Here is a 26,347-nt window from a genome sequence, read left to right as displayed (position 1 = left end):
AATAATCAAGAGAAGGTACCACCAGCCCGGTTGAAACCCCGTTTGGTCATATATATGTCCTTTAGGTGAACGATTATTCGACTCAGCTGTACTTTTCAATAAACGATGAGTTTGGCATTGCAGTCCAACATTCTTGTCTTAATTCCATAAACTGTATAGCCCAATCAGAAAAAAAACACACACACACACTAAGGGGCACACCACTAAATGCTTCGACGGCGATGACGTCAACTCTGGAGCTGTCCTGCGAGGCGTCATCGTGCGTAGACTCGTGACCAGCCGGAGTGCCGATGTACGTAGAACACGTGGGCTCCTGGGAGCAGGCGAACGCGTCAAAGTCGAAATCGTCTGCAAGGCGTCCTCGTCTGCAGTCTTGACCCAGTGTATATATACTCCGCGCAAACGCGCAGACAGCGTCACCCAGCTGCTCCGTGCCTCCCGTTTCGAGTTGCGCGTTTGAGATGTAAATGAGGCAGGCGTACGGGTGGGCCACCGCACGAATACAACCTGAGCGTCTGTTGTAGAATTAAGCGCACGTCGCTCAAAGCGACAAAGCGCGGTGCCAACGCTTGTCGCCTCGGCCTCTCTCTCTTTTTTTTTTTTCTGTTCAAATTTCCCTCACGACCGCCGCGTACACATATAGCACACTTTCTCCCACCCGCACGTCTAGTGATCACGAAGGACTGCGGAGATTCTAGGGAGCTTTAGAAGTAGCGCCACGCCAGACTCGAATGTTTCTAGACATATTGAGTTCTTTAGTATGGACACCCGAACATCTAAAACTCCCTAATAGAAGACATTTTAAAAAAGGGGACCCAAAGTTAGAGAACGCTATCGGCCAGAAGTACGAAATAACACAAAAAGCGTATAAAGGAGCTCGGTTTTTCAGTACGCAAAGCCGCTTGGGAACGCTCTTCCTAAGAACTCCCTATTACAGCGTTTTAATTAGATTAGATGACGCAAGAGGCTTCCATTACACTTGCGTACTCAAGCCATTTGGGTCCCAACAATACCCTTGCGGATGTTGGATACGCAAGGCAAACCGCTTGCGACCCGTGATACTGGAGGGGGGTGTTCGCCATACTTTTTCTCATCAAATTTCCTGACCTGACCTCGAAGTTTAGTATCAGCGTTAACCTACGCAGTCCAAATAATTCATCTCAAACCCATGTAACATCGCATAGAAAGATGTCTTATGTGGGATATTTAAATACAATACCATTTCTTAGCATCCCCCCCAACCCCTCTACTTTGCCTAATTTCCTGAACATCTCATTTTCACCTTTGAGGGTACATATCTCCGCACTTGCAGTGAACCTCGCAACACACAAAATTTTGAAGTTCTGCAGAAGTGCACATGCTTTAATTTTTGTTTTAATCGTCTGAGAAACTTCAGCTAGTGTTTGCAGCTCAGCCAGCAAAAGTTTTCCGATCATTTCCCGTTACGGCAGACACGTGTAGTTTGACGAAAGATAGTTACATCGAAGAATAACCGCCAGGAAACGTTCCAACGGGGGAACGTCAGACCTTGACCGGCGCAAACTCCCTCGCGAACGTACTCGTACAAGCAAGCCAGAAGTGGCTTCGCAATAAGAGAGAGAGAGAGAGAAAAAGAAGAGTGATCCATCGCTGGCGCGGTTCCTTGCTTCGAGTAATGAGCATTTGCGAAATGCTCTTGGCAAGGAAGTAAGAAGCACTCCATTGTAGGCTCGCTCTTGGTACCCAAAGTACCTCTACACGTATGCTATGTGGATGAATGACAGCGCCAGACTCAATGACGTCTCGGCCTAGAAGCAGACGACCACGGAAGGATCGACGGAGCCAATAAAAATCGGACGACGTTGGTTCGAAGCCAGAGGAAAAGCCGCAGAAAGCGTCACGTGACAGAGAGGGGGGGGGGAAATAATGAAGACCACCTTGGGGGAACTACGCGTACGCCAAGAAACCACAACGGTGTCACTTGGGACGGCGCAGAAGAGCGTCGTCTGCCAACTTTGGTCAGCAGACGATCGCGAGAGTTTCACTTTCCGCGGGCGCCAGCGAGCTTACGTCGTGAGCGGAGAGCAACAGATGCACCAAATGCCAACTGGAACAGGCGCCAAAGGGAAGGAAGCGCCGAGTTGGAAAAAAAAAAAAAAAGAAAAGGGAAAAAAACCCGGCCGGTGTTAAAATATACGCAGAGGGACGCGTACTAAAGCAATCAAACTTGTCAAGCGCGCTTTCCGCACAATAGGTATATATAATGTAACAGCAGAATACGCGTCACACCTGGCTTAAGCTGGTAAAGGCACGACGAAGGTGAAGGACTGCTCTTTTGCATAGTATGTAGGCAGGCCTCGATTGGGTGTGCAAAAGAAGTGCAATAAGACTTACGAAATGCCTGCGTACTACAGTGAAAACATTAAGAGCAAAAGGCAGAACAACCAGCGGATAGCGACGCACGATAGGGTTCGAAATGTGTTATAAAAAGGAGCACCACTGGGCACCGTTTCCTTTATTTCTTCGACGCCAGGAGTTACAATACGCCAGGCGTATTGTAACCAAACCCAATACGAGTCGTATAGGGTCAGTAACGAATCGAATACTTTTCGAATAATGAGCAGACGTTTTCACAATATAAAGCGACCTTCACATCCTATAGCATATTCACGTCAGCAAATTTCTGCCACTGGATTGCACGTTATCAAGTGTTGTTTATCAGAAGCACAAATTGAGCAGTTTAGGGGAAACAAGCATTTTATTCGCATACTCACGACTCGTTCATTGGCCAGCGCGCAAGATGGCGGTTTGGTCGAAAAAGTCCGACTCCCCGAGCAACGTGAGCTTGATCCACTATGTAACCTGTGCTTTATATCTAATGGCGGCCAGGATTAAATTTGAAGCACTTATGCTTCAATTTCATGCATAACCGCACAAAGTAGACGATTAGAAATAATTGAAAACTACTCGGGAAAACAATCGTATTTACAAAATAGTGGCTATTTGACGAGTGTCGAAAATTCGCTCGGCCCTGCTAATTTGCGGCAGAGCTAGCTGTCTGGTTATCCAAAATGATCCCCCCCCCCCTTTTTTTTTCCGAAAGACGCGAGACTGGTGTAGACCGATTACGCTCCGCGATCACGTGATAGAGTTCTTCACCGAAGCAGACGGCATCACGTGATAGGATTCTTCACCGAAGCAGACGGCGGGCGACGCACGATCGACCGTTTGCCTGCTGCGAATGTCCTCGTCGTCTGCTTCTGGGTTCACCGCCTTCCCAGCTGACGCACTACACACAGCCAAGCGCGCGCGAGGTTGAGGCAACCGGAAGCTCCCACGGAAGCCAACAACTCGCAGACAGCTGCTTCGCGGCACCTGCCGTGATACGCACCGGTTCAGGGGTCAAGTAAGGACCGGCCGGGTTTTTGGTCAGCACGTAATGCGTCTCTGCGCTCAATGTATGCTATACTTACGTCGCCCGGTCGTTGTCCGTAGCTTCATCCGACGGATGGAAACGCCCTTGGCGTCGGCTGAAGAGAACCGGCATGCGTTGAGGTCGATGACACTGCTTTCAGCATGGCCTCCGAGATTGGGCGGCGCACGCTGCGCGCTTCCCCATCTCGGAGGCCATGTTCTCAGCAGTGTCCTCGCAAAATTACTAGAGGCAAGCCCTGCGATCGTTCAGCCACCATGAAAATAACGATTAGTATTTGCATTTATTGGCCTAACTTTCCAAGCAAACATGTTTGTACTACACACGCATGGCGGTGATAATACAGGTGTCACACGGCGCTCTTCTGATCGCGATCGAGCCCGATCGGGATCAAATTTCTCGGTCGCGATTCGCTTCTTGGCTCAATCTGCGTAAGAGAGCCAATCGCGGTCGAGAATTTCGGTCCGGATCGGGCTCAATCGCGATCCAAAGTGGTAGCGTGTGACACCGGTGTAAGACTTTGCGCATGCACATACAAACAATAACCATTCCAAATTGTTGCACTTATAATTTATAACGTAATATTTTGGCGAATATGACCGATTTTCAAAGAGACAAAGCCATTTGAAGCTAGAAGGACAAAGCTTAGGCTGATCCATGTACCTACTATCGATCATTGCGATGCTGGCTGAACGAGCATGCATGCTTGCAAGCTGGCACAGACACTGGTGCCAATTTTTCCTCTAGTAATTAAGCAGTAACAGCGGTAACAGACTACAAAATCGACCGCGTGCACGGATAATAAGATGCGATGCAGTGTTGCTTATACAGGTGAGCAAATAATTCGCGCACGTAACTTTTCTAATGCGCTTATTGCAAGTTCAAACCACTTTCATAAATTCGGCTGACTTAAACCCATGAGGGCTCATGCTAACTAAAGTCCACAAATCAATACAACGGAATGGCGAGCTAGCGGCGGACTGCCGCTATCTAACTCGACAACTACTTCAAGAATAAATAAAAGTCATAATGTAAAAAGAACGGCATTTTTGGAAAGCCGCGTTAATGACCTTCATCCGATTTTTGACTCCTTATGGGACTTCGCACGTCGATGAATATACATCGTACATGCGTCACACTTCTCAACCCTTTGCGTACGAAGACTGTTTGTGAAACTAGGGAAGCCGCTTTTGCAAGATTGATGCCCTCTGCCTTACAGCACAATTTCCCGGTATCGTCACAGCAGATGCCGAGCGCGTGAAACGCCACAGACCGAAAAGTTCACCTCTGTGACGCCGTTTGGAAACAAGCTGCTCGCCCGCGCACAACACCGATTTGGCAAAGAACGAACACAAGCCGCAGATCGCTGTCGTGCTTTTGCCTACACCGTATGCAGCAGACGATTTTCTTATCCGTCTGCTCCCCAAGCAGCCGTTCTTTGCCCCCTGGCTGCGCATTCAGTTACTATAACTGCAGAGTGAAGTGAACAAACGATTAGGCGCGAACGGCTTCCCGAGGATAGGATCAAAGGGGCGGTCAGCAAAAGCGTATACAAGTGAAGTTAAAAGCCTTGCGCATGCATACGAGGCGGGCGGCATAAAAGGCCGCAAAATCCTTGGCGCTCCCTAGCACCAGCCTCGCTGGGCATGTGGGAGACAAATCTACAGACAGTGCTTCCGCCTGTCAAAAAGTCCACGGGAACTAAAAAAAAAGTATAAGAAAGTGTGGAAGACAGGCGGGCAAAAGGCAGTCGCGCAGAAAGATAACCCGGCCTCGGTAAAGAGAACCGACTTTTTTTCAAAGCCGCCTTGCACCACCAGTCGACCAGACGAACCAGAAGCTCACGCAGGGGCCATCCGGCCAGGTAAGGCCAGCCAGACAGCCAGCAACAAGTACCATAGAGAAGTACCAGAGAATGCTGGCTATTCTTCGCAAAGACAGACAGAAAAGAACACAAACCAAACTACCCCCCTTCTCTTTTCATCGAACCGCACAATGGGAACGGGGCTCTCATATACAATGCAACCACAAGGTGCGAGAGACGGGGTCGAAAAAGGTAGGAAAGAAAAAAACAAATGGGCAACGCTCGTTGGAGCAGCAGGCTATGTTCCGAGCACTGCACCGCCGACTCTTCCATATCCCGCCGAGGCAACAACAATCGACGCGACGCCACAAAGCTGCTCATTTTTACGGCTTGCACCTCGGTCTGTGCTTTCGCCTTCTTCCAAAGCGGATCATGCTTCAGCGCCAAGGCGGCGGACATGTATGCATGCGCGCGCGGTTTCGATAAAACGATGCAGCGTGCTGGACGCTGTGGCCAGCGACCGAATCCCGTATTCCGGGACTTGCACTCCAAGAACGGCACAGATGGGTTTCACTACGCACTTTAGAATGCTAGTCTGTCACGACATTCAGCGCGGAGATTCCCGCAAAGAATCAACGCTTGTATTAAATGACACCAGATCCGCGAAATGGTGGGCACCACGATAAATTTACTGACGACAGGTCAGCTACAGGTTTCTGCACAGTGCACGGTATTCGAGAGACAGCACCCCACCACCTCAATGTCTCTACCCTCACCGTTGACCGAGCAGAGGTGTGCTTATTGTGATGGACAGCGCTAAGCCTGGCGTCGAAAAACAAACAAAGTTCATGCGAGGAAGTTGGAAATCTGCAAACTGTTATTCCGAAGAAGTCGTCGACTCGCACTTGAAACCCGTTAACCTCCGTTCCGCACTAAAGTGTTTGTGGAGCTATACCCAGGAGATGCGTCAGACCAGGAAGGTGTAAAACCAATCCCGCCTAAGCACAAGGATGTCTTGTACACTTAACAAAACTTGCATCCCCCCAGTGGGGGCTCATCTTGTCCCACAACTATAATCGTCATCTGCCTTGCTTGCGTCTCCTTTCTTGAAAACTTTGCACTCGCTACTTTCCTGTCGAGAATGCTATGTCACGCTGATTACGCGCATGCCGTTCGCGGCCTCGCAGTACCGGGCGCGCAGCGTTAAACAAAGGAAAGGCGGCTACGATATATTACTGTCGTGGGACAAGCTCCAGTGGGGTCAAACTTTTGGTCGCATGGAACAGATGAAAACGAGGAGCAAAAGCCATTCTCTTTCACCAACGCAGGCCACTCCTGACACGATCTCAATGACGCAACTCCTTGAAACAGTGGTGTAGCCAGGAAGCTGGCACAATGGGTACGTGCGCCTCCCCCTAAATAAATAAATAAATAAATAAAAAAGAATAAAACCACAATAGCTGCTCCACGGCCTCGAACATTATTAACATGGTTTGACCAAACGACATTTCAGGCGTGGCATTACACGAATAAATACGGCGCTTACACAACGCCCGACGTCTCAGCGCACATAAAACCCGAGTTTTCAAGCTGTCGACGCATGCTGGCACGTATCAAGATTCGATTCACTACAGAAGTGAAGCTCCGTACTTTCCCGGCTTCTGATGAAAAAGACGTTTCCAAGTATGAAGAACATAGTCATGACACCATCGCATTGCAAACGTACGCGTCGTCCCCGCTAAATTATTTTACGCAACGAGAATTCTCCTTATTTTAATGGCGCGGCTACCTGCCAGAAGACAGTGAATCCCTCACTATCTCCGGGAAGTTTGTTCGACAGACGTTTGTCGCGTCCGTATCTCGTGCGCCTGTTTCTCAGGATTTGAAGAGAGCCTCACAAAGACTAACTTTTTCTCAGCTAAATTAAGCTTTCCTCAGTTCGAGCGCACTTCTATAAAAGCTTGGGCAGCGCCTCCTAGAACTATAGTTCTATGTGGCTTTGGCATGGGCCGGTTAGCGGCATTTCATATTGACAAACGGTATTTTTTTTAACGTTTACAAATTTTAGTTACACATTTGATATCATTTTCGCCAATAAATGTGTATGGTTGTGAATCAGCGGTCGTGTGTACACATTATAGTTATAGTTCTCGTCTCCTGTTGCGTTGAGTCAGTGTCAAGCGCCATTCTCCCTCGCCCGCCGCACACACATCAACACACAGAGTCGCTCACGCTAACCAGAAAGCAGGGAGCCCGAGGGAGCGGTACATTTTAATCTATACTTGGCGTAATTGTTCACCGCAACAGCCGCAAACTCACGAGCTGAAAGTGAACAAGCGAGGCTGTACTTTCTTTTCTTTTTTTTCTGAAACAGTGACACGCGCTAGGAGGATGTGATGACCCCTGGCGTCGGTCACACAATCTAAATGGAGAAGAGCCATTTGGCGCGCGAGAACTTCTGCGGCGGCGGCGGCGGCTGAGTGTGCGTGCGTGTGTCGAAACGTGGCACCCGCGCAACGTCCTTCACGCAGACGGCCATTTCCCACGCGGTCGCGATGCGACTCTTCTTTTATGGACGAGACGACGACCATATCGTCCGCCGCATCGCGCGCAGAGGCGTCGTCAAGCGCCACCATTAATTTTTACGCCACGCGAGCTGAAAAACAGAAAAACCACGTTAAAACAAATATAAATAGGACAGCGCTAGAGTGTTGATACCATGGGGACGCGCGCAGACGACATTCGCACGGATGATCATCTGCTTCGCTTCCGAGCCGACTGCTTTCCAGACGACCTTTTGAAATAGAAATGCACAGAATCAACCCATTTAACAATAGCCGGCGGAGGGGTTAAAAAAAAAAGTTTTTGATGAGCGCTTCCTGCACACCTCGCGTAAATAATTCCAGCGCGACGAACTCAGTGCACCGCGAGAAGTTACAAGGGCGCCGGCCGCCGCGGTGGCTTAGCAGCTATAACTGTTGCGCTGCTAAGCACGAGGTCGCGCGATCAAATCCCGGCCGCATTTCGATGAGGGCGAAATGCAAAAAAAAAAAAAAGAACGCCTCCGTCCCATGCATTGGGGGTGCGTTAAAGATCCCCTGGTGGTCAAAAAAAAAAAAAAAAACATCCGGAGTCCCCGTACTACGACGTTCCTCATAATCAAATCGTGGGTTTGGCACGTAAGGCGCCAGCTTTCATTCAAGTTACAAGGGCGCCAACGGTGGCACACGTTTCGGTCGCAGATTCTTAGAGGGTGCTGGCGGGAGACCTTGGGGCAGCATCTGGGCTATCAGTTGTAAGAAACACGACTGTCATCAAGTTGCCCTCACACAGCGACCCTATAGACAACGTTACCGTTAGGCAACGGTAACTCTTCGTCGGCGCGATGGGGGTTAAGTTCGACAAGTTCCAACAGCTTGCCGTCTGACTGGCCACCGAGAGCGCGCGTGCGACGTCAGCGTAATGGAGAGTCGCTGATTAAACGCACTTCAGCAATGCCTAACAAACGTGCCAACACTTCTTAACCCGTCTGAGCGGCTCCCAAGCACGACCCCGTGCGTTTTTGCAATCGGGATGGAAGCACGAGAAACACCGGTGTCGCGCCTCCACTACCCAATCACTTTTAAAGCCCCGTCCACGTGGTGCGATATTACACTGCGTTTTTCGCAGCTGCGAACTTCGCGTTCGCGTTTCACATTCACCGAGGGCGCGACAGCTACGATTTTCGCATTTGCAAGCACCTAGCGGAGGACTGAGTTATTCCTGGCGTCAGTTCGCTTCCGTATAGAAACAAATTAAAGCAACTATAGAACTGCTTTCGTGAAAGTTCTTTGACTTTGAGTGCGTTACTTTACCAAAAGAAGAAAAAAATTAAGTAGGAAGGCCACAGTGACGCGTCTACGATCCACGTTGTGACTGGTTCCTCGTCCTTGCCGCATGTGCGTTATCGCAGAGAAGTTCAACGCTCCGAACATGGAAAATTCGCACGTAAGAAGGGGCCGACGATCCATTTGCCTGCCACAGCTGCGAACACGCAGTCAAATTTGCACGATGTGAAACGGGCTAGTATCACGACTCGCTCGTAGAGAGCCCAGCATTTCGCAGGCTGCCCGGTACCAATCGGACGGAGTACAACAGTACAGAGGCAGAGGGGAAAAATATATATGACCGCTTTGAACATGAATTAATGACACGCTTTCTTTAAGTAACTAGATGCGTCAGAACGACGCGGCACGTTATACAGCAAAGACAAAGGCGCGACGTACAAACTGACAAAGAAGTGACAAAATTTGAAGGTCAATAAAGACACGCGGGCAACGCGAGACGCCCAACGGTGCCCCCCTGCGTGCGCTCCAAGCGCAGAAATCAGCAGCAGCAGAAATGCGGACGGAGAGCAAAAGAAAAAAAAAAAACCCACAAACATACGAACGTAAATAATGGCCACAGCCCTTGGCGAAAGCGGGGAGCGCGAAATATCAAAGCACGCTAACTCCTTTCAACCGCGAACTCGCATCAGCTCGGCACCCGTGCTGGGCTGCTGACTCATCGCTCTCTTTTTGTGATCCGCGCCGTTCAATCGCTCATACTCCCTCGACCCAGCCGTCACTAATCGGTCTTTCGAAACCAAAGCGCACGCAAAGGCGCATTTGCATAGAGCTCTTTCCTGTCGTCGTGGCGATGCTGCAGTGCACTTTCGCGTCGCCGTAACAGCCGCTGAACTGCACTACGTCGCAAAGAAACCAAACGTGGCTCCATGGTTCGGGATCAATTCCAGGCAACCTCCTAGGTCGGCTTCAAATTGGGTAAAAGAAATGAAAGACCCGCGCTTCCCCCCCTCCCCTCTTTCTCTTCTTTCTACAAACGCAACGTTTCGCTTTCGCAATCGGCTGTTCTCGAGATCTCGTGGAGTATGTTTGCCTCTCTGAATCGATCCGGCCCGCATAGCCGGATCACCCAGATCCAATCAATTGAATCCCTCCCTTCTCAAGAGCCGGCGTTTTCCGCTCTCTCTTGCGTGAGCTGCCCACGGCCCCGGAGACGAGATTTTGTGCGGCGTGAATATCATCCAATTTGCTGTTTTACGGCCTCGGCGCGCGCAGGAATGGAAGCGCTGCAAGAAACAGAAGCAGACGACGCAAGATGGCCGCCACACGCCTCCGCGTTGCCAGACTGACGTCTCGAGCGCGGGCTAGTTTTAGCGCTCAAATGCTTCGCGTTTTTAGTCGACAAACGAAGAACACGTCGGAACAATTTGGCCTTTCTTCATGCGTCAGCATCAGGAGTGTCACAGTGGGAAAAGTGAGTGTGAAGCCAGTCACTTGGTTGAAGTAGCAGAGGTTGGGAAAGCTTAGAAGAGGGAGACGGATATAGAGACAGGCGTGTGCGTGCGTGTGTAACCGTCCAGTTGGTGTATATACATATAGTGCAACTAGATGCTGGCCTGCTCCGGACCACCATCACTGGCACTTTTCTTCTCAAAGAGGCGGGAAGTATGTAGAGTAAGCTGCTGATCAAAGCGTTTAAATGTAGTGAATTCACTTAAGTCATGAATCGGGGACCTCAAAAAGGTGCGCCGTAATGCTAACGCATTTCTCTCACATTTACCAAGAAATTGTCGCTGGCACTGCAATCAGCAACCGCGGGAATGACGATTAGTCATGAAGGAAAAAGCATGCTATCAGTAAAAGGACTTGCCTAATCTTCGTGTTTGCGATTTCAAGCTTTCTTGCAATATTATTTATTATACTTTCTTTTTTCCAATTTCTAAGCACTCGCACCTTCCTGAACACAGAAACACAATTCGACTATCCCATACACACATAATTGTGAACAGTTGCATTGCATATATGTGCAGTATTATGTTGAAAATAATAGTTTTGCAAAGCCACAAACTCGCCTGAAATCAGAAGGACAAAGTTTAGGCAAATCCTGCAGATCATTCCCATGCTGGATGAACCATATGTGGTGCTCCCATACAACAAATACAAGGTGAGTTGCCACAGGTAAACGCAATGCTCTTGTGCTAGGTCCAAGATGTGCACCGGACAGAAATGCTACAAACGGAAGGTCTGCTAATGGCGAGGGACTGTAATGCAGTCAGCAGGAAAATAAAATTCACAAGAACATCTTCCAACATATAGTGCGGCGATATCTATTACGGCATGTCTTACAACAGCTTAATATTCCAGCTCATGCTCTGCACAATAGTGGCAGCTAGACGCTGGTTTCCACTGGCACAAGGAATGTTCATGAAAGTATGATTACATTTATTTTGAATGTTGATGCCTGTGCAAAGTAACTTCTTTGTTCAGCACATGATGCTGTGGAAATTCATAAAATGCTACGAGTCTCACTGTTTTGCCAGACTGCGTAACTTGTGACGTTGCATTTTGAAGATATGCAATGAGTAGATTGAATAGCTTTAATATTGATGACACATTTTGGCTCGTTAATTAGTCCGAAGTCTCCAAAGTGATGGAAGTTGCTTACGCTACCATTTATCACACAGCACAACACCGGGTGCAGTCAGAGGATGACTGTGTTCTAAAAGAGCCAACCTGGCTTCCCCAGCGGGTGGACAGTGACATTGATGCAGCAACGGACATGGCGATGGTTTGTGGGCGTCAAGCTGATTCCTGCCTCTTCACCCTTTTAAATGTAGCAAGAACTTGGTTATGCTACACCACCAGACGATATGAGATGTAACGTCCTGCAGTTTCACTAGGCCGAATGATCTTGACAACCTGGAAAATAATTGAGAAGTGAATGAAATACTGAACTAGTGTATTATTTGAAGACTAATATGCAAGGATTACACATAAATATTACTTCTAATTAATTTTTAATAATTCTGCAAGTGATCTTACTTTTTTTTGCTCGATAACACTAACTGCAATTCAATTACATTTTTCAGTAACCAATTATGTGTAAGCAGTTACTTTATTAACAAGACAAGCTATAACATGCAACAAAACTTTTAGTACTTAAATATGGCATGAACTACAGTAGAACGTCCACGGCTGTGCCATGCTGCAGCCTCGCAAACCTGGGCAGTCAGTATCTGTTTCATGTTAACGCTGATGGACTGATGTTGGCTCATGAATTGAACAGGTGCTGCTACGGCTTGATAGCAATGGCCACTTTGCATGTTGATGCCACTAAATCACCTCAGGACAATTTTTCCAGCTTTTCGCTAACGAGAGGGTTTTCTCTGAGCCCCAGCAACAATGAAGCGCTGCACTTCATAAAGAATCCAAGCATGAACATCACGACGTTGAGTAACGACAATCCTAGGCACAATGTGTTCATACAATATCACACTGCCCTCCCTTTAAGCATGCACATCTAGAGAGCTTTCCATGTTGCTGCTGCCGCCTTCACAAGAAAACGAGGGAAGCTGATCGACAAACATTTTTAAGAAGCAATTGCTAGTGATGATAATTGCGTGATGAATTGCGTGAATTCCACAATGTGTGAAGGACGGCAGAGGATGCACTGAAAGAGTTAGGTCAGCTAGTTCTATTTACTGTATTTGTGCAATGTTAATAAAAATTTGGAGGGAAGTAATGCAGAAGTAAATGACTACTTCTTAACAATTCCTCTTACTTTCTTGGGATAGTAATTGGCAACTTTTTTCTGTAATGCGTATAAGTCTGATTATTTCATAGCTCTGAAAATATAATAGGGAGCTTCAGATTTTGTGCACCTAAAAAACTTTGTGCACCCAAAGCACCACGCCCAGCATGCATTCTCTTGCACCCCTTTTTCTTTCTTTTGTATACCTTCTTGCATTCTTTTGTAAACCAGGCCTTTCCATTCCCGAACTTTGGGTCCGCAATATCTATAACTCCGTAACGACCAGGCAAACATTAGTTGTGAGGAAGCCTTGCGTGTTAATGCAGTTTCTTTTGCAATGTACTTTCACTGAAGCAATGGCAAGAAACGGTGAAGGGAGTCACATGACTACTGCCAAAGCAAATACATCCCCATAGGGGATGATTTGTTTTGGCAATAGATGATATGAGTAAACGATATGAGCGACATTTAATGGCACCAATCCTCTGCGGCACACAACAGAAATTAAATAGGGTTACAGGGTTCAGTGAGTCTCAGTTAACTAATCTTTTCAGCGAACAAAAATGCTCTTGCATATGCAATATGAAAAGCTAAACAGACAACTGTCCATCAATACCACTATTTGTATTTACTGCTTGCAATTTGTTCTGTCCTTGTTTGCTTTTGCTGTGTCATTTACATTACCATGTCTCCATTTCTTGGATACTATGATGTGCCTGCAGCGCAAAGTTTTTCTTGAGTTGTGGTTGCCGTTTCTTCAAGAACAACAGGTGCCTCTTATCAGAATGCATGTAATGCATACAGTGTCGTTGAATTTAAAATTGCTGCAGTGATTACTGGTGGACCTAGAATGGACAGCAATGCTCTTTAAGCCTTTAAGTGCTGTTCCCGAGTATTGTATGGGCGCCGATGCACACCTGTGACTGTCCGAGATCCTTCACGAACGTGAAAAATCTGCAGACTACTTGCGCCATCTAGTGAGAACTTGGTTAAACTAAAACTTTATGGTAGGTTTTGTTTTTGTACTCTACAGGGCATGACAAAGCTTATTGACGGCGGGTGATGCTCGCATCTCGTTTTACGACACGGAGGGCCAGCGAAAAAGCACACACATTTTTTTAACAATGCAGAAAATCAAGGACATCTTATGAACTCTGATTCAGAGGACTATGATGTTCATTGTGAGCTGTCTTCAAGAGACAATGGCAGTGACAAAAAGGTTGTGTTGCTGGAGCAGCATTAATTATCCTAATTAAAGTGCTTAATTTGCACATGTTTTCATTATTGTTTGCATTTTCACATTACATATTTGTTAAATGTTCAGCAACGAATTGCCAATAAAAAGCATTTGAATTTATAGCATGTTAATTTGTTGCACTTCAGAAAATTCTCCAGCACCCAAAGTGTGATGATGTCAACCAACCAAATAACTATTGGTTCAGTGCCCTGATTGCCAATGTTGAGGTGTAGCTTTGTTGAGAAAACACAAGTTTATCAAATGAACAAGTGGTTCATGACATCATGTTCCTTATCTGACTCATCCCTATCACATTAGAATATGTCCAGTGCTACGGGAGCACAAAGGTTCACAAGGGTGCAAGAAAAAAATACACTATTCATGTGACTGGAGAAAATGTGACAAAGGGAGTAATTCTGGTATCCTCAAAGAGCAAGCTCGGCAGCAGGCTAAAATTTATCCTGTTCCGGGAGTTAAACCCATGAGTGCTGCCATTTTGGGCAGTTACTCTACTCTCTTAGCTAGCTAGAAGGCTGGCATAAAGCAGCCCAGGGCTGAATCAATCATCAAATCAATGTGCTAAAAGCTTGAAACAAAAAGTTTTTGTCAAATATTTTCTGTGCCAATCCAGAGGGTGCAGGAAGTTTCGCAAAACGAAAATGTGCCACCCACCTGACTTTAGCGGAATGCTGCAAAATATATCTATCATGCATTCAAATTAGTAGACAGCCCTACCGTCGACATTCCACATGGCACCACCCGCATTCCCCCAACTCAAGGAATGTGCAAGGAGCTGTCGTACCTGTCCTCTTTTGAGCCCAAAGTACCTTGCCACTGGGTCTCCCGCCTGGATCCTCATCAGGTGGTTTTCCTTCAACTTGCTGTATTGCAGGGGCCAGTCAAGGAAAAATCTACGTATACACTATGCTGACAATGTGAATGGCCCACAAGTCCAGATGGAAGTTTTCACAGCCCTACAATCCTGCTTAACTCTTTCCATACTGCAGGAAATGAGAAAAATTGTACAAATTTTCCCAGAAATGTAGCACACAGGTAAGCCTATGTTTTTAGTGCGAGGATTCAAGTAGTCAAAAATACCGAGGACTGTGCACAGGCCACCTAGTGTCAACAACTGCAACTACAAGCATACTGATGGATATACTCATCAGCTGTTCATATTGCGAGGCACTTCTGCTCATGATGACTATACTCATAAACGGTACAGAAAGGGCTAAGATGAATTCTGATGAATTATTTCTGTGATAGAATAAGTGCTCGACAAAACACAGCAACAAATAAGTAATTCACTAAGTAACACATGTAGGAAATAAGACATAATCACACAACAATTTCAGCTAAAAGAGTAAAGACCAGCAGGCGTTAACAGTACCTCTGACTCTGAACGAACTTATGTGACAGTAGGAGGCTTTAATAAGGAACACCACAATTCAAAAACAATTTTGAAAAACAATGCAGCATGATAGCACGGCAGTTAAAAGTGTGCAGTTCCTAGCTGTGTGTTCTTGTTTGTAGGGGGTAAGGGTTCGAATAGTACCAGTGGCAGAGGGCAAGTATTACTGCTCTTTGCCCTACACTCTAAAAAAGTTTACACTCCGATTTCAGGCTTATCTTATCCCTAAATAATAATTGTTATCTATTTTGCACACCTTTCTTGAATGCTTTGTGTCTGCTAAATCTAGGTTACAAACGGCATGTACATTATCAGCATGTCATGCCATTCTTGAGAAAACAGTGGCAAGCACAAGGTTTTCAAGAATGGAAATGAAAGCAATGCAGATGACGATTGCACCTTTAGGGAGACAAGTACAACAGAACACTCATGCAAACAAACACATGAGGAGCAAAAGGATACTATCGCGCAAGCAGTTCAGTTTTCTCCTCCGGGGTGAGGACCACATGCTCTGGCACAAGCTGTAGATGAGAAAAGGAAAAGAGAAGTTGTCTGCAAACCCTTCTGAAGTCAATCATGGGCCTACGAGATACTACGGATTCCTTTTTGAGTACGGCTACACCAAGATCCCATAATCTCTCTGTCCAGTTTTCCATTATCATCATCGTTATCATCAGCCTATTTTACGCTCACTGCATGATGAAGGCCTCTCCCAGGAATCTATAATTACTCCCGTCTTGCATCAGCCGACCCCACACTATGCTTGCTAATTTCTCAAATTTCAGCACACCACATAATTATTTTATATACAAAATCACAGGATGATATATATATTTTCTGGATACTGGACACAATGAAGCTCCATATTATAGTCACTAGGTCAACAGCGATCAATGAAAGTGAGATGAAAAAAAATGTGATGTCACTGCTCTTTCAAACCAGCATTCCTGCATGGCAGTTTGCCAACGTTAACATTGGTGTAGCAGCCAATCATCAGGCTAAGCTAGAAAGTACAGCTGCAAGCAAAAGTATGAAGATCACAGATGCTGTAAAATTTCTTAAAAAGCCTCGTGAACCTTCCCGGACTTTCCTGACCATAGCTGCTGCTGCTGTCTTGCTTGGTCCCCAAGCACAGCAGCTTGAAGCTATAACTCACAGGACACTTTTATCGTGTCAACTAGCTCTGAGACAATCGCCATGTGAGTCACATTGCATAACATGAATGTGCGAGAGCATATTCGCGGGCGCCTGAGCAGATGCAAAGGGACAGCTTGTAATGTTGATGTGGTATGACCTTGCACTGATATTACAATAATCCAGAAACTAACACAAATTTTAGCACACTTATAAGTTTAAACAATGCTTTGCTGTATGTAAATTCCAGTACAGTGCATTGGTATTGCTACAATTTTTTTCATTAATTTGCAGTCAAGACAGACAGGCTGAGATCAAGTGGTACAGCCTATGTGCACCTGCTCGACCAATGTTACACATTCAGACAATTATTTGACATTGCACTGCTCTGGTTACAAAAGATTTTAACTTTGGGCCAGTGCCGGTGTCTCTAAACTTCTGCTGCCAACTGTAGATGTGCTGCTAGTGCATTTTACTAGGCACAGTATGAAATCGTGATTGCTGTGATAAATCTGCAAGTAGCAGCCAAGAGCTTAGAATGCATAGCCTGCACTTCACCTTAGTTTCAACCCTTTCAGTGCCGGGCTTTTTCAGAGGTGACGCACCTGCAGCGTTGGGTATTTTTTTATTGGATAATATGAAATGAACACAACTGTTTATTACTGGTTATGCAAAAGGCCCAGAATGACACGAATAATGGGAAGTGCTCCCTTGGTATGGTCCTCACATTCCTATCTGACGTCAGTGACATGAATGGACAGCAACTTTATTATTGGTATGTGATTGACAATGAAAGGGTTAATGATATGAAGCATTAGTTGGCCCCAAATTTTTTGCAGATAAGTGCACTCAAAACTTACAAAATGGGCTGCTTGTGTGTGTGCGTGTGTGAATTTGAGGCAGCACGAGTAACATAGCATGGACAGTAAAGCAATTAAAAGGACAAAACAAATGCTCATTATTTACTGAAATGTCCCACTGGGGTGGAAAAAAAAAAGAGTAAAATGCACACAAAATTACCTGAGCAGTTTTCATGAAGGCAATGTTAACCTGTCAACCATGAACATGCATACTCATTCTTGCAGAATATTTCTGTTAAGGCACAACCATTCTTCTGTACGAAGCATAATCAGAGGATCCCTTATACACCATGCTACCACAACTATACTCAATCTCATTAGTTCCTTGCAGCACTGTGGAAGCTGTAGGACTCCTTAGCCAATGGGAAGGCCGAAACCCCTTCAAGATGGGTTCATCTGCACCGCTACAGTGTACTAGAAGGAGGCAGTGGGCTCACTCGCCGGTGGAGGCTATGCGGTGCGGTGGCTACACGAACGTCGACAGTATGTGCTTCTCCAATAGCCAGAGCGACAGCGATGGTGGCGTCGGCTTTAATGGAATATGGGAGCAGCGGCACAGTGGCCCACGCTACATTGGAACATACAAGCTCAAGTTAGAGAGCTGCGCTGGCATGCTATAGACGTTGTTGCACCGCTTTTAAATGCATAAGCATTTTTATGCCTACCCAACAAGAAATTTGTCCGTCACATAAGAGAATGAATGGCTCATACCCACCTAAGGCTGAAGCTACAAGCACTCAGCAAACAGTGCAATCATTAATTGAAATCACCCATACAACACGCAGAACAGCATATGTTTCAATAAAGAACAAGCCCAAAACAAGCATCCGAACCATCAATGAAGCATTGCATGCCCCCCTCGGCAAATGTACTGGTGGTTGTGCAACAGCATTGCTAAATTAACCCTAATTTTCCTTACTTAACACCAAAGGTCATGGGTTCGAGTGCCTTAATTGATTATAATACTGGTGCCACACGGCCACTTTTGATCGCGATTGAGTCCGATCAGCATCGAAATTCTCTATCGCGAATGGCTTCCTTCCACAGCTTGCGCAAAGGAGCCAATTGCAGCCAAGGAGTTCGATCCCGATCGGGTTTGATCGTGATCGAAAGTGCGTTGTGACACCGGTATAAATTAATTGTGGTTAATTAACTTCACCTTAATTAACATCAATGGTCATGAGTTTGAGTGGCGTAACGAACTCTATCTTAATTAAATCTGCCTTATCGTGTTTCGCTATCGAACATGACAAACGAATGACTGATGAGGACTGATAAGGATTTATATACTGGTCCCAGATCAAGATCCATAACATTGATAATGACACCGGCTGCGTGGGGACGAGCAAGTGGCACAATGGTTACGCATACTGGGACAACTACCAGAGGAGTTCCTGCATGAATTTTTTTTTCCTGCAGTGTTCTTGTCGCACACAGCATCGCAGAGATGAATATGCTTTGCAGTGACAGAGCCATGCTGCGACATCGACAAAACTACTGTTGTGCACCTGGGTGCCAAACAGGCTACGTTTATGTGAAGGATGGGCCAAAGTTGTCTTCGTTTGGTGTCCTGAATGTCCCGAAGGATGAAAATAGACAGGAAGAGCTAGCACTACAGCCACAGAGGCCACACAAAGTGTGTTACCCCAGCATGGCACCGGCCTGTAGGTTTCAAACGAATACAACCAGCACGTACCTCAATTTTTTTGGCTCGGCTAGGAAGTATGCATGCACTGTTTTCTGACTAATTCACTGGAGGACTACTGGATATAATCTTGATACAAAATCATTTTAGGTTAGGTCTCATCATCATCAGCAGCAGCTGCCTATTTTATGTCCACTGCAGGATGAAGGCCTCTCCCTGTGATCTCCGATTACCCCTGTCCTGCGCTGACCGATCCCAACTAGCGCCCGCGAATTTCCTAATTTCATCACCCCAACTAGTCTTCTGCCGTCCTTGACTGCACTTCACTTCTCTTGGCACCCATACTGTAACCCGAATGGTCCACTGGTTATCTAACCTGCACATTACATGACCTGCCCAGCTCCATTCTTTCTCTTAATAAACAGTTTTAGTTTAGCGTATGCTATAAAATGGCGGGTCATCACTGCGCATACGCAGAACACTAAACGACCCATAGCACATAGCGTACGCATGCTATTTCTCAGATTTAGCGTTAGCGTCCTTGCGTGGTTTGCGGAGTTTGCGTGAAACATGGCGACGGTCCCGGCTGCCCGCTTCTAATTGAATTTGGCGTCGCTTTTGTAAAATGCACTTCGTTCATAGCAAATGACTGTGTAAACAGCTTTCGCTCAGTCTCAGGCCACTTCGACGACAGAGTATTATGGATAACCTTGTCGTGTTTTCAAGATCGCTTATCGTTTCAAACAAGTCGAACCCTAAAGAAAGAAACATTCAAGATGTCAGTGCCCCCTATTGCTACAATCGGGAGATAGTCGCAATGACAGCATATGGCTTCTGAGATCCGACGATCCCGCAGGCGAACTAAAATTGTAAAAATGTGCGCTGCTTAGCGTACGCTAAACTAAAACTGTCTAATGTCAATTAGAATGTCGGCTATACCCATTTGCTCTCTGATCCAAACCGCTCTATTTATGTCTCTTAACGCTGTGCCTAGCATTCTTCGTTCCATCACTCTTTGTGCGGTCCTTAACTTGTTCTCAAGCTTCTGTGTCAGTCTTCAAGTTTCTGCCCCATATCTTAGCACCGGTAAAATGCACTGATTGTACAGCTTCCTTTTCAATGATAATGGTAAGCTTCCAGTCAGGATCAACATGGCACGAAACCAAATATTTGGTCACCGGCCCTCCAAATTCAACAAGACTGTTTCTCTAATTAATTTTTTATGATTGCCTGATAATTAAAAAAATGTTAAGGCTCATTACATATAAGCCAAATCGCCGGCGACAACTTATTTGCATAAAAATTTAGCGGGCAGGCAGCAAATCGCCGAAGAATTAACACTGTCCTTTTCCACAAGGTTATATTGCAGCAAATATCATGTGGCCTAAACAAATATAGTGCTTGCTAAAGACATGTAAAGAATCTCAAGTATGGCAAAATTAAAAACAAGAGTGTGAACTGCTTCGAACTGAAGTCAACAGCAGTGCAAGGAAAGTGAAAGCGTCTGCTAGGGTCACTCTGCTTCTGCAAACAACGCTTCTATTGAAGTTGCCTGTGGCGCCACCTCTTGAATGCGATGCTAACTGCATCAGAGGAGCGGCAGAGTAAGCCCACTGCCCCCTTCTAGTACACTGCAGCGCCGTGTTGTCTGCTCGACGTCCAACTTGCCATCCTGTCGATAGATGCTCCATGGTTGGTGGATTGACACAACAAATGCTAAGGTATGGTAACCATAAGACGAGTTTACACAAATACAACACTGGGGCTTCGTTTCAACAGTACGCTTTCTCAGCAGCTCCTTGCAGCCTTCTCACCCATTAGTAAGGGCCCTTATGATTAGTCACCTGCATCGCATTGTCTGCTCGGTGTCTGGCGTTTGCTCGGCACCGTCATCACGTGCTACACTATAGCAGAGTATTAAACTAACCCTTTCACCATCACTGACATACCAATGCGTTTTTGCATTTCTGTCTCACCATGATTTTTATTTTTGCATTCTTTTTGTCAGATAGGAAAGCGCGGACCACACCAAGAAAGCATTTGCTATTAACCATCATGTTTGTGTTTGTACACAATCAAAAGTTAACCGTTGTGAATGTTTTGTAATATCCAAGAAAAAACTCTGACCCTGGGGGTGCATCACCTATGAAAAAAACCCAATACTGAAAAAGTTAATAATGCAGTGAACAATTAGGCCTTTATAGCCTTCTGCATCATTAGTGCATCACCCATGACACTGCTGTTGCACCGTCGGCTAATTGGAAATCAAAACACTTTTACAGCTCGGTGCTGCCTCTGTAGTCCTAGCGGTGTCAAAAAAAAAAAAAAAAAAAAAAAAAAAAAAAAAAGCTGCTGGTCTCAATAATACTACCAACAAAATATACCTAATGCGGTGCCTCAGCACACGATGAAACTAAGCGATGACAGTTTTTTACCATTTATTTCTTGCAGTCAGGGAGGAGTGCCAGCGATTGGTCTGGAATGTATGGGCACTGCCATGTTGCTATGTAATCCCGGTTAGGGTGGCTGTTACAGTTGCTGGCGATAGTTGCCACAGTAATTTGCGGTATACAGCGTGCATAAGCAAAGGGCCTAACATGCTGCATATCGCTGTACTGTATCATGTACGAAGTAAAGATAAATCTTTTCAATCCTACGAATAATCAGACTGGTATGCCCGGAAATATATTCCCCTGCACAAGGTTATTGCCTCTGTACACCTCCTACCTTCAGCAGTGCTGCAAGTTACTCGTGAAAGAGTACAGTACTGGTATGGAGTGCCTCATCCATGACACGTCCTTGTTCATTCCAGTGTTTGAAGACGGCTATGCTTCCCAGTTTTCACATTTGGGAGCACAACTGTGCCATTACACTGCCAATTGTGAAATTGCTTACCTCATGCTCCGTGATGTTGATGAGCAACTCCGATTCCAGAAAGTGCTCCAGAATGTACTTGGGTGCCATGTCTCCCAGGGCCTGCAGAGCAAAGTAGAGCAAAGGAAGAGGAAGTTGAATGATTGACTGGAGGGGGCGTACCATTATCCCGCAATACAGTGCCTACAAGAAATCCCATGTTGACTGCCCAATATTATTTTTACCCTCGTGGGTTTTTTTAGACATTTCTGGTCAATTATTCCAGTAGGAATCATAATGGTTTACAGGGAATATCAGATATCGAGAAAACAATCGAGAATACTGCTTTCTGAAATGTGAGCACCAGCAAAACATTGTTCTTGGGCACTGGACGAGACATACAAAGGGATACACACACACAAAGCACCTAACTCAATGATGCAAAAGAGGGCATAATGAAATTTTCACACGCACACGCACGCAATGCAAGACAGATGGCTTGAATGTGCTGGCTCATCTCCATTGCAACAGCTTTGCCTTAAACAGGTACATCTGAGGAGAATATGAGGCCGGAGCGGTAAAAGAAGACGGCACGTGAACTCTTGCGGCACACTTTATCAGAACTAAAGGTCCCATGTATGTCAATGACGCCTTGATGTCCTTATATTCCCGAGATGCACATGTCTGAGGTAAAGCTGTAGCAATAGAGATAAACCATCACTGTGTCACCATCTGTCATGTGCTGCATGTGTGTGAAAATTGTGCTACGCTTTCTCATTTGTGAGATAAGTCGGTGCTTTGCACGTCCGTCCTTCCCTTTGTATGTCTCATCTACTGCTCCAGAACAATGTCTAATAAACCGCCAACTTGCCCAAGAAGAAGTCCTATTAAGCTTCAGCAAAGCTAATTACATTATTTGCCAACTAGGTGCCATAACTATATATGGCTGTCCTTGAAATTTTGCAAATGCCCATGTGTCACATAATGCTGAGGTTCGGCCTCAGCGCTCTATGTTTTGAAGCCTGCTGCCTAACCCAGGTAACCTGCTCCGTCGAATGGAACAAAATGATCTTCAAATAATTAGAAGCCATATTTCACACCATTAGGATTGTGGATTGAGAAGTCAGAACAGCCATATGCTGCTTATAACACCTTGAGGCTTGATGCAATAGCATCAAATGACCCATTGAGAAAAAAAAAGCCGACATCTGTCATCTGTAGGAGTGAAACGGCACCTAATTTCCCATTGGCTGCGATGCCACGTCATGAGCAGGCAAAAGGAAACACCTGCTGCTGCAGTAACATGCCAACTGTTGCGTGAGGGGAGAGAACATTGCCGCGACGCCATGTCACCCTCGCTCTTAGAAGCTTGTGTCATTCGCGCGTTCCTTGTCTGTGCAAGCGCTCACCTGTATTCTAGGTGCACCTCGGTAAGACTAAATCAAAATGCGCCAAGCGTCTCAACGCGCTCGCTTGCCCGCGAGGAGTTCATAACTCAAAGGACCATTCAGCGGGGTTCAGTTGGACATTATTGCTTTCGCATTCACTAATAATAATAATAATATTTGGGGTTTTACGTGCCAAAACCACTTTCTGATTATGAGGCACGCCGTAGTGGAGGACTCCGGAAATTTTGACCACCTGGGGTTCTTTAACGTGCACCTTTCGCATTCACTAATCATAAGAAGTGCTTAGGTGTCCTCATCATTTTTTGGCAGTTCATGAGAAAAACTTTCCATTCACCACCAAAAAAAAAAAAAAACAGTGGGACTTTTTTCTTTATTTTCCTCCAGACATTTGTTGCTCAGATGCACATAATATAAAATTTTCACTTCATAAAAAAAAACCCAGACCTGAAAGAGTTAAAGAGACAGAGAAAAGTAACTTTAAGTTTATTAGTAAATAACCCTTCTGCACCAAAACAGCTTCTCTTACCACAAAATGAGGCTTGGTTAACCACAAATGAGGCACCAGCTTGCCGTCACATCATGGATTATGACAGTGCCGACTTGGGCTCAGTTATTTATTTTGGTTTACAAAATGGACTGCGCCATCTTCCAAATGATCCAATGACTGAACTTGGCAAGTTTTGAGAACTTCTACTACCTACACCACAACGTCCCAGATATGAGAAGACGTGTCGCTGCGACACAAGGGGTACAGGAGCCTTAAATGCCCTTAGACGTGTCATACTTCTCTTATGCATAGGCATTTCATCAACAATCTACTCTTGACAATCAAACATCATTTTCGTACTCACGCTGCAGACGTTTTAACATGCATTATCTGTTTGAACGTGTGTACTGTATCTATCACCGATTTATTGTGACACCCCTAGTAATGCCCATATGGGCCTTTAGAGTACTTGAATAAAAAACAGCTACAGGCAACGAGGCCGCACTCATGTCGCGCACTAGAGCTGCTACCTCGCTAATACAAACAAGCTTCGTGTCATTTAGATCTCGACACTGCACTGAATCTGTACACTTTTTAGAGAAGAGGCTGCCAGAATCCAGCTGGTGCAGGAACTCGATGCTGCAGTCAGCACCCATATTTCATTTGTACGTCTTTTCTGACTTACCAAGCCTTCTCCCACTATAAGTGTGTCTGTACTGCTATTGAGGAAGCACAACTTACTAATATGGCTTAACATTAATCTTAGTGTCCTTTCAACCTACTAAGACACGAACACAGCTATGGGATATAATGGCTTTTCAAGCTACTTGTGTAACGGTATGTTATGAACATGAAAGCAATTTGTTTATTCAAATATTATGGTTAGGTGCCAAACGCTGCATCTCCATGTACGTGGAAGTAATCATCTCCTCATGTTTTCTGTAGTAAAAACTGCATCCCATTGCTTAAATGCTAAGATTAAGATGGAACAATGAAGACTGCCATGGTGCTGCTGTATCCTGAATTTTCATGCAACCTCAAGGAACTTGAAACACACTTCAAGGTCGCATTCTGCCATCTGTGATAACACAGAGGTCTAGAGCAATTTAATGTCCAATTTCTCTAAAACGGATGACACGAATATAAGTAAATCCCTTCAGTACAGTTTTAGATGCACTAGACTTCATATTTGGGATGAATATTTTGAGTGATCACTTCCGTGTTAAATTTGAAAAGGACTGAAGGCAACGTGCAATATAATGTGCACGGGGTCTCAGGAGGTTAAAAAAACACACGGAGACGCACACAAGCAACGAATTAGCAAAGCGAGTTGACCATACCTGCTTGGCTGATGGCGTCATGCCTGTCTGCACAACAATAATGGCACGCGTAATGTTCTCCTCTTGCATCCGCTGGCAATATGTCTTGATCGTCTTGATGCCAATTTTGGGCTCATCAGGAAAGAACACGAACATCTGATCTGTGAAAGTAAGCAGAACTGTCTTTAGAAGAAATTCGATATAGGAAAAAGGACGTGTCCACAGGTGCAGTTGAAGGCACAAAGTAAGAAACCAAGGAGGATACATTCACTGTGATCTGCCTTACGTATGCTGCGTCAAATCAACTTTAAAATGGCCACCAATAATCTCTGGCTCTTGGCATAACTGGACTACGACATTTCGGGCCGGAGAGGCTGGCGTGACAGTCTGGCCTGGACTGTCGAAAAGGCAGGAAGCAGACTTTTGTAAGGTAATCGAAATGACGAAACGAATATGCGATGTGCTGCCGTTTATACTGCATACATACATCACTGCGCTGTTCGTTCAACAGTGCTTCATCGATAGTGGAAAGTACCAGTATCCACGTTGTACTTTGTTATTGCTTACTGCACTACAGCCCGACAGCAACAGCAAATAAGGAACTGTGACTCACCAGTAGGATCGTCATTGTGGGCAACGAGTACGATAAGATCGTTCCTCGCGGGCCTCCTCTCACTGAAATAAAAATACATATATATATAATAAAGTCGCGAAACGTAACGACGCACTGCAGAAAATTCGGGGAGGCAGGAAGTTGACATCTGGGAAGTACCGCTGTTTACCTCGGCTTGTCGCCAAACTGCTGCTTGAACTGGTCCAGGGTCTGATCCAATTCATCTTGCGTCACCAGATACCCTCTGTCGTGGCACAGCTAAAGAACACGCGAAAGGAAATCGACGCGAAAGAATTAGGTTCGTATGCGAAACATCGCGCCCTGGGGGCTGCCATCTTGGCATTCCCCGGCACCGGCTACGACGAAATGCACGACGATGAATGAGTGCCCCGGGTTGAATACCTGCATAATGGTTTTCCGAATCCTCCACAGTTTGTAGGTCTCAGCTTCGTCATCCATCGTTCACGGTGATCAGCTGTTGCCGTCAAACAAATCTTAAAACAGGCAAGCGCACATGTAGTACAAACACGCGAAATACATACACGCGACTGGCATAGACAAATAAATAAGCGACCAATTAACCCCTAT

General features: G+C 45.7%; 1 protein-coding gene across 1 annotated transcript; it reads right to left on the bottom strand.

The window, feature by feature from the left end:
- Positions 1 to 11,619: 11,619 nt before the first annotated feature.
- On the bottom strand, positions 11,620 to 26,329 carry Polr2E (DNA-directed RNA polymerases I, II, and III subunit Rpb5). The gene is made up of 8 exons (XM_075672871.1): positions 26,162 to 26,329; positions 25,929 to 26,017; positions 25,760 to 25,821; positions 25,168 to 25,307; positions 21,974 to 22,054; positions 15,902 to 15,960; positions 14,831 to 14,909; positions 11,620 to 11,959 (listed from the first exon to the last, which is right to left on the bottom strand). Exons 1-8 carry the CDS (start codon positions 26,216 to 26,218, stop codon positions 11,894 to 11,896), a joined length of 633 nt encoding a protein of 210 aa, XP_075528986.1. The 5' UTR covers positions 26,219 to 26,329; the 3' UTR covers positions 11,620 to 11,893.
- Positions 26,330 to 26,347: the final 18 nt, after the last annotated feature.

Source organism: Dermacentor variabilis, chromosome 10, assembly GCF_050947875.1.
Source record: "Dermacentor variabilis isolate Ectoservices chromosome 10, ASM5094787v1, whole genome shotgun sequence".
NCBI lineage: Eukaryota > Metazoa > Arthropoda > Arachnida > Ixodida > Ixodidae > Dermacentor > Dermacentor variabilis.
The sequence above is the reverse complement of the archived record's forward strand: the minus strand, read 5'-3'. Positions and strand labels throughout refer to the sequence as shown.